At 45.7% G+C, this 13,371-nt stretch overlaps 1 protein-coding gene across 1 annotated transcript in view; it reads right to left on the reverse strand.

The window, feature by feature from the left end:
• Positions 1–13,371, reverse strand: part of NSMAF (neutral sphingomyelinase activation associated factor) — a 66,344-nt gene that overhangs the window by 4,850 nt on the left and 48,123 nt on the right. Inside the window, 14 exon segments of the mRNA XM_005215445.5 lie at positions 233–356; positions 941–1,008; positions 1,820–1,887; positions 4,330–4,388; positions 6,079–6,187; positions 7,706–7,869; positions 8,629–8,671; positions 9,387–9,518; positions 10,265–10,282; positions 10,285–10,384; positions 10,484–10,535; positions 11,774–11,837; positions 11,934–12,024; positions 12,561–12,640. Of these exon segments, the coding sequence (XP_005215502.2) occupies positions 233–356; positions 941–1,008; positions 1,820–1,887; positions 4,330–4,388; positions 6,079–6,187; positions 7,706–7,869; positions 8,629–8,671; positions 9,387–9,518; positions 10,265–10,282; positions 10,285–10,384; positions 10,484–10,535; positions 11,774–11,837; positions 11,934–12,024; positions 12,561–12,640 (1,172 nt within the window).

Here is a 13,371-nt window from a genome sequence, read left to right on the forward strand (position 1 = left end):
TGCGTGTTTCTCTAATGAACCACTAGACCCCCAGTGGAGCGCACAGGGCAAGCTCAGGAAAACATCTCCCCACACTGCACACTAAACACACGAAGGGGATAACCTCCATATCCTTCCATACCACTCTATGAAAAGCAGTGAAAAAGTGACTGAACACATCAACAGCAGGGAGTTGAATGGCTTATACTATTTATATTATCCAAACATTTTAATCTAGAAATTATATATAAACCTTCACAGTAGAGTCCCACGATGCAGAATACAGCCTGTTGTCATGCCAACAGATCTTACTAACAGCATCATCATGTCCCATTAATGTGTCCTGGCGTCTTCCAAATGCTATGGAATAAAAATAGCTAAAAGATAATGAGAATTATTAAGACAGCATTCCAGCTCAATGTTAAGATTCTTAAACACATTTTCAAGAAGCATTAGATTGTTTAATTCTACGCTCACTATGGCCCACTGGAATTACAAATCATTTGTTCTCATGTTATCAAACCAAATACTTAAAATGTGAATTTAAAACTAGAAATTTCTGGGTCTGGCTCATCTGTGTTTTCCCCTCAATTTAAAAACTTAGAGAAAAATAGAATCCAACTGGAGAAATTATTAAAGTCAAATAATGTCTGACTCTTTTGTGACCCCTTAGACTATATCCCACCAGACTCCTCTGTCCATGGGATTCTCCAGGCAAGACTACTGGAGTGGGTTGCCATTTCCTTCTCCAGGGGATCCTCCTGGACCAGGGATTGAACTCATATCTCCTGCATTGCAGGCAGATTCTTTACCACTGAGCTGCCAAAGAATCACATTCAAATCCAACCATCCTCGTCCGTTCCCTGTTGAAAACAGTGAGGGAGCCCGTGCTCCCCTCCCTCAGGTCCACATAGGGGGCTACACGGCGTGGGGAGTGAGGGAGGGGCCCGCAGATACATACACGTTATTATCCCAGGAAGAGCTTATGACAGTGGCGTCTCCCGGTAAAAGCAAACAGGATGATAAAGCCTGAAATACAAGTGACTCACCATTAATAATTTACAAAAATTAAACGACTCCTTAATGTGATAAAACTATCTGACAAGTTCCCCCCAAAATTAACCCCCAATTCTGGTTATGTTGGTCTTCCTCATATTCATGAAGTTTCTCTTCATCTGGCTAATTCCAGATGCCTCGTTTCCTCCCAAATGTAGAAAAGTGAAAGTGGGTCGAGTGTGCAAGGATCTAGCGTGATGGTTCTCATGGGGTCCAGGCGCCCTCACTGCCCTGGGCTGAGGGACCCCTGCTTACATCAGAGTCGGGGGGGTGCAGGTAGGGACTGTCCTTAAGAATCCCAACACCCACTCTGGGTTACAGACTCAGGTGGGGAAGGAAAACTTCTAAAATCTTTAGGGAATTTCAAAATCTTTCGGATGCTTTACATCAACAATAAAATGTGTTTTTTTTTTTTTTTGCAGAAGAACTGACTTTCTAGTATTAGATATCAACTTAGAAATGCATTAAAAGTTATATAAGTGGCACACATACATTTAGTCTGACAGTTCCAAAAAAGGCATGATCTGTTGAGAATTCTACTGGATAGCAATGTAAGCTTTCTAGGCTACAAATAAAACCACGATAACACGAGAAAGAGGTAACCTGAAAATTTTCTGATTTAATTTACAAGGCATCTACCTAAGGCATTCTGTAGCTACCACACAGAAATAAACCCAATTATCTGGGAAGAAACAAATGTCGTGTGTGTGTGTGTGTATAAAGCAAACTGCTCCATGAATTTCCACCATAACACTGATACAAAATGAAAACGAACTCAACTCACCATATTTGAGAATGATATGCTTCTCTGTAGCATCCTGGATTCTTTGGAAAACATCTTCAAGGTGGAATCTAATTTAACAACAACAAAACAAACGCATCAGAAAGGCTTCCTGACCCTTAGACATGACCAGCACGTGCTGAGGTAATGGGCAAGGTGACCGAGGGCTGGGTCCCCCACGAGGACTCTCTAGTCTGTGAAGTCTATGACCTATGGCGCCATGACGAGGAGGTCAACTGAGAGCCATGACCAGAGGCAGAGTTAAACCTAATAACTGATAAGACTCTAAAGTTACACATGAGGAAAAGACAAATTTTAATATTAAAGAAAACCAAAAGATCTTGGCAATGTAAGGTTTTTTTTTTGCCTTTTTTTTTAAGTAGCCACATTATAGAGTGATGTACTGCGGGCTTCCCAGGGGGCTCAGTGGTAAAGAATCTGCCTGCCAACGCAGGAGACCCCAGTTTGATCCCTGGGTTGGGAAGATCCTCTGGAGGAGGAAATGGCAACCCACTCCAGTATTCTTGTCTGGAAAATTTCATGGACAGAAGCGTCTGGCGGGCTACAGTCCATGGGGGTCACAAGGAGTCAGACACGACTGACTGACTAAACAGCAACCCTAGTGCTGCATTAGCATTTACGGAAGAGAAACACTAACTTTCTAAATAATAAACTGGGGATTAAAATGTCCAAGCTTTTTAATTTTCTTGCCTAACAGAAGCTTTAGAAGTGCATCAAGGTTACCTCTTAAATAAGACTGCAAATTGCAACGTGCTCCAAACACCCATATTTGAAATATGCAACAATATGTTTCCCAACTTGAAAACATACAAATGATAAATAAAAGGTGAGATGAGCTTTAAATCATTTCTTCTTTATAGCACAATCTAATATTTCAACCTACTTTTTGCCAACACCACATGCAGAAGTGTGCTGGGGTGTCAGACAGGAAACTGCCAGCTAGCCTGGCATGTGAAGATGCTTTCTCAACATCAGAGGGTCCCCTCGTTCTGGGGGTGACCACGCCAGAGGCTGCCACAAGTGGGTCTCCCAGATGATGGGATCGCCTGTGGGGTTGCCCACACTCCTAGATACACACACCTCTGATGAAAAGCTACAACTCCAGGGTGACCGTCAGGGTACATGTAAGTCAGTAATACACATGGAAATATAAATGCACACAGATCAGCAATATGAGCTATTAATAGTGAAGAAACAAACAGAAAATAACAAAAGCTTTTGATTAAAAAGGATGTTGGCAGGTCCACAAAGAAGCCATAGGCTTCATAAGCCTCAGAGGTTTAAAGCCTTGATGCCTGTAAAACTCATGGTTTACAAGGTCAGACAAGTACAGGGAACCTAAGGATTTAACAAACAAACCCAGCTAAGAACGCAGGCTTTGCTAAAAAATAAGGGTTTTTGTCTGGTGTGATGACGGCAGACTGGGGGGACTGGAACCCTGGCCGAGCGTGCCGACTTCCTCCCGTGAGCATTGCCATCTGGCCGCCCCCAGCGTGGCCCGTGCACACTGCAGGCGCACTCCCTGGTCCACCGTAGGATCCCTTTCTGGGCTTTGTGGAAACTCTATTTTATGAAATCCAAGGTTGCATTTGACAGAGAAAGGAATGACATGCCAAGGAATGAAAGCCATGGTCCCAGGATCTGAGACCAGCAGCTCTGACCTACTGGAGCGGTGTGGCTGCACAGAATCTGGCCTCAGCTTAATGGAAGAAAAGCAGAATTTCCTATGATGAAGACTGAAGCACAGGTAGGTGGTCAGTTACCGCTACAAACTCTGTCCAAACCAGGCATCTCAAAGTCCATGAGGGGCAGCTAAGCTCTTCCCCTCTCATCTCCTATCCCTCCTGAGCACCTGCCACAATTCAAATGGGACGCAGATGAGACATGCATCAGTTAATGGCATGTCGTGTAGACTTCCAGGAAAAACAAAGCTGTGGCTAGCAGGAAAAGCCCAAGGCTGAGCCCCTTTTTAGGATGCAAACAGTGAAGTTCTCGTGTGTCACTAAGATACAGTTACCAGACTATCAACCAGCCGGCGCAGGGCTTCTGCAGGATTCTGACAATGTACAGGCACATTAACAGCGTTTGAATTAGATTTTTGAACTTAACCCTACAATCAACACCTAATCAAAAAACCGAATTCATACACTACACACCGAGTGACAGAGTGGAAAACACAATCGCACGTCTGCCCCCGCGTGCTGCTGTGCTGCCTCTGGTCAAGCCCTTGCGCCCCAGGGAGGGACAGGCCCGCCGCACACTCTTGCTGCCCCGCCCCTTAAAATTCTAGGAAGCTTATCAGCAATAGAAAGGCATTTTCCACTGTCGTTTTTGGCAAATGAACACTGAAATTTTACGTATTATACCACAAACTAACTGCCCAAATTTTACGTGCCGGTGACACAGCAGGTACAGTCCTGGACTGAGAGACGACGAGACACTTGGACGCTTTATGACTCAAGATAACCCAGCTTTCAGGTAGGAAAACACACCTTGTGAGGTTGTGAAGATGGACGACCCATTGCGGGACACGGCTATTCCAGTGACTGCCCTGTCGGAAAACAAAGTGTTGCGAATTACCATCAACCATGTGCTTGGACGCCGGCGTCCTACAAAAGGCCCTGATTTGAGTGCAAATTCCTGTGACTGTTTTCTTCACAGCATGACTGCTGGACCCATCCCACCTTCCACAAGGCATTAGCAAGTCATGGCTCGGCAATTCCTAATTCTGTTCTGGCGACGCCTATGGCTGGAAAACACCCCCACTCATAGCTCCCAGGCCGCCCTGCGGGAAGGCTGCCCCATGTCTGCCCACTAGAGAACCAGTGACGCTCGCTGACCACCACGGAAACGCCTCCGTGTGGTCATTTCACTTGCTTGGTCACTTAGCATCTGTTCCATGATGATGCTGTTTGGTCCTGAGAAGGGCTGGGACCCAGGACCCTCTGCTGCAATGCTGGTACCTGGACAAACATCTCCTCCAACAACAAAATGCAAAGAAACTATAACGGACTAAAAATAACTGCATGCCTGGGCAGCTGGGGCAAATTATGGACAAGAAGATAGAAAAAGATAAAAAAAATCTGATGCTAGTTCTGAAAAGCTGGGAGCAAAAGCAGGGGACTGCGCATGTCCCCTGCACACAGCACCCAAGGGGTAGAGCAACCACACATGCCACCCCTCTGGCCCGACCCCTGGACCCAGCCCTACCCTCACTCAAGGAACCAGCTCGCCCCTCCTCGTGGAGCAATCAAGGGAACCTGCTGCTTGTTCTTGCTCCCTCTGCTGCAGCCGGGGCCCCAACAAAGCCTCGCCAGAATTTCCTGTCTGGCCTCTGATCAATGTCTACAGATCGAGGGGGTCAAGAACCCAGGTCAGTATCAGTCCCAGCAGGTCCTCTTCAAGGTTCCCTCATGTCTTCATGGCCTCAGGTGTCGAGGCCCCTTTCTACCTGCTGTTTAGAAAGGGTGATGAGGGATAGCCAGTGTTACAAGGAATAAGGGGGACCCACAGGTTTCTTTGCAGGAAGCCATGCTCTGACTGGGGGCTGTGGATCGGACGGGGACAGGCCTGTTCCGTTCCACCCATAACCAGGTGTACATGGCATCAAGCGTCAGACAGGGCATCGGTGGCCCTGGAGCAGGACGTGGGGCCTCCTCCCAGCCTGAGTTTTCTTCTCTGGAGCAGGACGGGTCAGCGAGGTCAGTGCTTCCCAACCTTCCCACCGAGTCCATCACCACCCCTGCAGACAGGGGCCTCAGATGCTCATGACCCCTCTGGGGCCAACGCAAGCCTGATTTGGGGGAGGGCGTTTAAAAAAAATTCTTATGAACTTTGCAACGCTCTCTCTCTCCATGTATGCACACACGTTTTTCATTTTTTAAAAAGGACACATTTCCCCAGATGATAACAGTAAATGTGACACATGGGGGAGATATATCCTGTTTCTCAAGAACTTCACACCGTCGGACTCGAGGGCCGTGAGCCTGTCTGAGGAGCACCCAGCCACCTGCCATCAGTATATCCGTCTGTGCTCCAGAACGATCGATGGCCGAAACAACACACACCCACCGTCTGTGCCACACTGACCCCGGGTGGCTGGTCCCTGTGGACGGTGTAGGGGGATAAAAACCAACCAAGACAGCTTTGAATGACAACGGCCCCCCGTGACTCAGCTTAACCTGGCTTCAGCCCAGGCCGAGACCCCACCGTGCGCACGGCCAGTGCAGACACACTCTTACTCTTTGTGGATTCTGTGTTGCTCCTGGGGCTCTAGCCGGGCGATGTTACTCCAGGCCAGGGTTCTGCTCTCTTCTGTCAGGTCTTCAAAAGACTCTTCGCCTGGAGAGACTACATTAAATTGCAACTCAGTCAACTAAGCTTCTAACCAGCATTGGAGACAAGTGTCAGAGTCTCAAGAATTTCCATTAAAATCAAACAACTAAGACAGCAAAACACCCACCGAAAAAGAACGACTTTGAAATGCACTTGTTAGACAGCTCCATGTTAGTGAAGGGAAAAAGAATCAGGTGTATGATCTAAATAAAACATCATTTGAAGATTAAGAAGTATCTTTGACTACTAAAGCCTTCGTGCACTTTTAGCAATGTCTGCAGAGTTTTCACTCAACCCTGAAGCTGGGAACTTCAGGAAACATGGCACTGAATAACCATTTCCTTGTCAGCAATCTTTTCAAAAACCTGCCAGTTCCCTAACAACACTGCAGGGTTTTGGTTTCGGTTTTGAGCAGGAGAAAGAAGAGATGAAACCAGCTACTACCACCCTCTTGGGCTGGACTAGCTAAGCCATCCCTTTGCTTCTGTTTTGAGAAGGGCTGGAACAATTTCGCTTTTGAGAAAATCCCCATGGATGGGTCTGGTGATTAAACTGAGCATGGGTTCAAGGGCATCACGAGATAATCCCATGGTCTTCATGACTCAACCCGTGGAGCTTTCTCTCTCAGGTCACAAGACTGCGGGCAGCTGGACCGCTGAGCCGAGCAGGTCCCAAGTGTATGGCCTGGGGAGCCTGGACGTGCCAGGGACAGAATGTAGAACTGGGAGATGACAAGCAGCCCAACCACTCTGCTCCCAAGGTCCACGCAGAGTCGGATTCCTGGGAGCCTGGGGGTCTGAGGCCGTTTTATGTGAAATGTACAACGTGGATAACTGGATGAAGGGACTCATTCTTTCTTCCCTTTCTAAATACCAGCCGTGAGAACAGGGTCAAGTTCATCTTACCACCTGGCACAGAGGCTCTGTAAATGTCTGTCAAATAACTGAATAAAAAACCAGAATCGAATAAACAGAGCACCCTGCACTGAAGATCTGTATGTGGGGGTGGAAAAACAGGGATGTTGGAAGTCACTCCTGGGACAGGGCTAGGTGACCCTGTTAACAGCAGCCACAGCCAGGACAGATCAACATGAAAACATGAATGGCTAAGAATCAGAGGCCAACTTGGAAAACAACAGAAAAGAAAGAACAACAACAAACGCTGCCAGGTTGCATTAAATTACCAGAAACTAAAAGTGAGTTGATTTCCTTTAGGGATGGTACGGGGAGGAAGGAGGGAGGAGGGTTCAGGATGGGGAACACATGTATACCTATGGTGGATTCATTTTGATATTTGGCAAAACTAATACAATTTGTAAAGTTTAAAAATAAAATAAAATTAAAAATTAAAAAAAAATAAAACAACAAAAAGAGGTCTGTTTGTAGGAGAAACTCAGTGAGACAGTAAAACAGAATCATCTCTAAGCTGTTCAGGGTTCATAACTTGTCTCTTTTCTAGAACCTTCAGAAAATGGCTTAATCAAGAAAGAGAAACAGAAGGTGCTCATGTTGTTATTCTCTTTACAAGATTTACCTGGAGAATCTGCCGTGGAGGCATTGTAACTGGAGGGCTGGGACACGCTTTTAAACTTTGGGGTGATCCTTCGAGGATGGGGTGTCACAAAGAGCTGTCTGGGTGTCTGTCCAAACTCTAAGATCTGGGTGAGCATGGCGACCTTCTCGTCAGGATCCTCGATGCTTTAGGACAGAACACAAACCCCTGTGGTGACCACTGGGGTCAAGCTCCCTGAGTGCGTGCATTTCAAATAATGCAGATCACCAGGAGAGAGATTAACCCTCAAATAGTAACAGCAACTATATGCTAGAACTGTCTAGACTGTATTGTTTATTTGTTGTTCAGTTGCTAAGTCCTGTCTGACTCTCTGTGACCCCATGGACTATAGCCATGGGGATCCTCTGTCCATGGAATTCTCCAGGCAAGAATACTGGAGTGGGTAGCCATCCCCTCCTCTAGGGGATTTTCCCGACCTAGAGATGGAACCTGCATCTCCTGTGTTGGCAGGTGGGTTCTTCACCACGGAGCCACCAGGGAAGGCCCCCAGACCATATTACATGTCTTTAATTTCTGAGGCTCAGTATTTTATATAATGGTAAAAGCGGGCTATAATTCACTGTAACATTCCCATGCCTTTATATCCTCAGATAACTGCATTCATCATTTAGACACAGAGCTCATTTGTGGCTCAAGTAGAAAATTCCTTAAGTGAAGTCGCCCAGTCATGTCTGACTCTTTGCGACCCCATGGACTGTAGCCTACTAGGCTCCTCCGTCCATGGATTTTTCCAGGCAAGAGTACTGGAGTGGGCTACCATTTCCTTTTCCAGAGGATCTTCCCAACCCAGGGATTGAACCCGGGTCTCCTGCATTGCAGGCAGACGCTTTACTGTCTGAGCCACCAGGGAAGCCCAAGAAAATTCCTTACAGACACGTAAATACCTGTTCAAGTCCACACCTCCTTCATAGGTCAGCGGATGAAACACTGGAAAAAGAGACACAAAAACACTATTGAAAGCTGTACTGTTTTCTTCCAATTCACAATGCTCAGAATTTTAAAAACAACAAATTTTAAGTTGTATTCAAAGAAACTGATTTTCACTTTGCAAAATAGCCTTATACCACCCAGCCTGGGCCAACATCAATGAGGACTGTTGGTTTTCTGAGCTGCAGTCTAACTGGTGGTGAGACACTCTGTTATCTGGGTGCGTGTCTCAGTTGGCGCCTTCTCCTGGGTAAGCACAGAGTGCCGTGTGTGGAGGACAAGTGAGGGGTCAGACCACCTCCTGCCACCAGTGCCGAGGAGCCTGGAGGAGACAAGAGCTGACCGTGAAGAGGAGGGCTGCAGCTGGCTCCCATCTGCTCAGTAACACAGAAGCCCCAGGGCCCTTGCAGGAGCTGTTCAATCCTATCCTGACTGAGCTTTAGCAGAAATTACTGAATGGGATGTAGTGGACATGCTGAAGGTAGGATACTTCAGCATAGACCCCTTGGATCACAGAGGAGTGGGTGTTTTTAGACAAAAGCACTTCCTCCTCTTTACTCAGGATCGAATCCGGGGTCTCTGAGCCAGGAGACCCCATATATTGAGACCAGATGCTTTGGCCAAGGAAACAAGCTGGGCTGTGCTGAGCCCATTGTGGGGGGTTTGCTTTTGCTTCCATCAAATGCTGAATGGAGTTTCCATGGCTGCTACACACCATTATGGGCTCCGACAGCATCCTGGCCCTGCTGCTTGTAGCCAAACACCAGGTCGATCCACTCATGCAGGTGCTCGGACACGTACTCACTCTCCAGCGCGGCTCTGCTCTTCCGGAGAAAATCCTCGGGACCTAGGAGGAAGCCACCATCAGAACACCCAGGGATGCCACCTGACTTCCTCCCATTCCTTTGTTTTTTCCTTTTGGCCAGGCTGTAGGGCTTGCGGGATCTAGTTCCCCAACCAGGAACTGAACCCTGACCCCCTGCATTGGGAATGTGCAGTCTTAACCACCAGACCACCAGGGATACCTCTCCCATTCCTTCTATCAATCCACATGTCGACAGACACTGGGGCTTCCCAGGCGCACCGGCAGTAATGAACCCGCCTGCCAATGCAGGAGACGCAGGTTCTATCCCTGGGTCAGAAAGATCCCCTGGAGGAGGAAATGGCAAGAATACTGGAGTGGGTTGCCTGGAGAATTCCATGGACAGAGGAGCCTGGCGGACTACAGTCCATGGGGTCACAAACTAACCAACTAAGCACACACGCAGGCATGCAGGCAGGGCTTCTGGGACAGGCCAGAGGGACATGGTCCTTACTGAGGCTCACCCACCCCTTCCATCATGTAAAATATAAATCTGCGGTGGAGGAAGAGGCAAAAATCATTTTTACATTTAGCTCTCTCAAGTACATAATAATGTTTTTACATCACGGTCTCACAGAATACTTACAATTTGGAGTAAGATTTTTACCATCTCCTCCAGACAGAGAATTCTACTGTTGTTTTAAAAAATCTAAGCAACTAAATAACAATACTGAAATTGCACGACTAAGTGGAGGGTTTCCAAGATTCAGCGCTTCCCAGGTGGTACTCACTCCGTGCCCAAGGGGGAGCTCTACGTCGTTAACCAGCTGCCCTCCTTGTCTCTTCCCCAAATCCAACTTCAGACTGTTGACTAAAAAGCTGACATCATCACCGTAGAATTCCGGGATCAGCTGAAAGTTTTGCGGAAGAAAGAAAAGAACAGCAGCAAACATTTTTAAAGCAGTTAGAAGCCACAAGCCCAGTGAATCATTAGCTTGGTAACTGCTTACCTCTTTAAAATCGGTTGCACCATCCAAACAGTTTTTCCAAGTTTCTGCAATACTAAATATGAAAAAAAAAAATTCAACTGATTTTAAATCGAGGTATGGAAATAGCCAGGGCGCTATTCTACACTTTACCTAAGTCAGATCATTTCTCTTATTAATTCATAGTTCCCAACATTCACATGAGTCCCCCCCACTCCCCTTTTACAGACAAGAAAACTCTGGGTCCACACACGGTGTGAGCACAGGGTCAGGACATGGACCTGGGGTGGGGACATCCACAAGTCTAAGACAGGAGCCTCCCCCACACATGGCCTCATTGAAGGGCCACTCGGGCAGGTGCTTAAACATGAAAAATGAGCACAATTATTTTAACAGCTCATTTCAAAAAGGGATTATAAATAGACACGTGCAGAGCTTAGAAAAAGACTAGAAAAGACACAGACCAAAAGATGAACAGTGAGTTCTATCTCAGTGTGGTCAGATGCCAAGCGAAGTTATTTTCTTCTTTATACTCTCTGCTTTTCATGGTAAGAAAATTACTTTTGTAACTAAAAAATATTTAAACACTCACAGGGAATTGTATTCAATTCATAGCAGGCTTATTTAGAATAATGAAATGTTGGAAACAGCCTAAATGTCCAACAACAAATAAACAGTTAAATTATGTCATACATTAGGAAGGGATACAGTCATTAAAAAAAAAACCAAAATAATCACCGTTTTGCAGAACATCTAACAATATGGGGAAAATTTTAAGATTTAATACAAGACTGCAAAAGGCAGGACAAAAACTATTTAAGGTATGTTCTCACATTTACACACACACACACACACAACTACACAAAGCCTAAGAGGAACAGATATAACATTACTGTGTGTGTGTGTCAGTCGCTCAGTTGTGTTCCACTCTTTATGATCCCTTGGACTGTAACTTATCAGGTTCCTCTGTCCACTGAATTCTCCAGGCAAGAATACTGGAGTGGGTTGCCATTTCCTTCTCCAGGGATCTTCCCAAGCCATGGATCAAACCCAAGTCTCCCACACTGTGGACAGATTCTTTAGCGTCTGAGCTACCTGGGAAGTCCAACCATTTATGTATATATAGAAAACTACAATCTTTTACATACTGGATAAAAGTTTATGGAATAAACAGAAGTGTTTTTAAACTTACACTATATATGTTTTCTTACATGTCCGTCCATTTTTGTTTATATCTAGTTTTTCCAGATAAACATATTGTGCATGTATAAATGAGAAGGTTTAAAAAGTAGAATGTGAGGCACAGATGTCTACCTGTTGAACATTCTGTCTGCGTTGTCGAACCTTCCATTCTGCAGGCACAGCATGTACTCTGGCGCTGGAGGGGGAGAAACCAGAGTTAATAAGCTCACAGAATCACTGCAGAGCCCACGTGCACACGTGCGTCCCCGGGAGTGACAACGAAGAAGCTCACCGATCCGGACCAGGTAGAAGAGCACATAGCCTGGGGAGGAGTAGTGGCTGCCGTACATGAACCTGGGCTCCGGCATCTCCTGGTAGCGGGTCTGCAGCATGGGGAGAGGAGGCCTGTGAGGGCCGGCTGGGAAGACAGTAACTGATCCGGGAGCAAAGCCTAAGGAAACCATGACCTGATCACATCCTAGCCCCTAGTTTCTCTCTTAAATAGGAAAAGGAGCAGATAAAAAGAGGGGGGGAAACTGAAGAAACACAGCATTCTTGCAACAAGCATCTTGGTTTTCTTGGCTCAGTGGTAACAATGTCTGCTGGGGTGGGATTGAGAAGAAGAAATTTTACCTATCTTTTGTGCCATTCGCCAAAGGGTAACTTCATCGTGAAAATAAATTGGCAAACCTGTGATGAGCTCAGCTCCTACCCACTGAACTGTAAGCAAATGCTAAGCAGCTAAATTCCTCGGGGAAGGAAGGCAGAGGGCAGAGGAGGGTAAAGAATATGCTCAGAACCTTTGGTCTCTTCGAATACACCTCCACCAAGTTTTGGGGAAACGAGTGTCAGGAGCTATAAAAACACAGGCCATGGCTCCTGGGTTGCCTAGAAACCAGGAATCCCCGGGTCCACGTACCAGCAGCCTCTCCAGACGCTCCTGGTTGAGGGCCCCTACTGGCTTACTGAGATCCCGGAAGGTCTCTGGATTTGACAGATCTGCAAAAGAAACAGATTGTCAAAAATTAATTAAAATGAAGGATGCAACTAGAGATGATCATACTAAATGAAGTAAGTCAGAAAAAAAAAGACAAATACCGTCTATCATATCACTCATATGTGGAATCTAAAATATAGCACAAATGAGCCCATCTACAAAATAGAAACAGATTCACGGGCACAGAGAACAGGCTAGTGGTTGCCAAGGATATGGCGGAGGTGGGAGGGATGAGCGGCTGCTGGGGGTTAGCACCTGCCAACTGTTACATTTAGAATGGAAAAACAAGGTCCTACAGTATAATGCAGGGAACTATATTCAAAATCCTGTGATAAACCATAATGGAAAAGAATATAAAAAAATACTGCATATGTGTGTAAACTGAGACACTTTGCTGTACAACAGATATTGGCACAACACTGTGAACCAATGATAATTCAATAAAAAAAAAAAAAAAAGAAAAGAAAATAGAAAGCCGGCAAGCTTATACTTAATAACATTACCCCCTGAACTGATTCACATGCACACATTTATTTCCAAATAATAAACAGCTTTCTAAAAGTTACAGATCCATTAGAATCACAGTATTTCTGGTGGTTATTTATACAGCTGTAAGGTTAGAACTTTTGAGTGTTAGCTACAACCACTCAAGAATAAAATCTAATTTGAAAATGTTCACAATATTGATTTTAAAAAAAGACCTACTGATTAAGAAAAATTATATTCCAAGTAA

This window comes from Bos taurus, chromosome 14, assembly GCF_002263795.3.
Source record: "Bos taurus isolate L1 Dominette 01449 registration number 42190680 breed Hereford chromosome 14, ARS-UCD2.0, whole genome shotgun sequence".
Lineage (NCBI taxonomy): Eukaryota > Metazoa > Chordata > Mammalia > Artiodactyla > Bovidae > Bos > Bos taurus.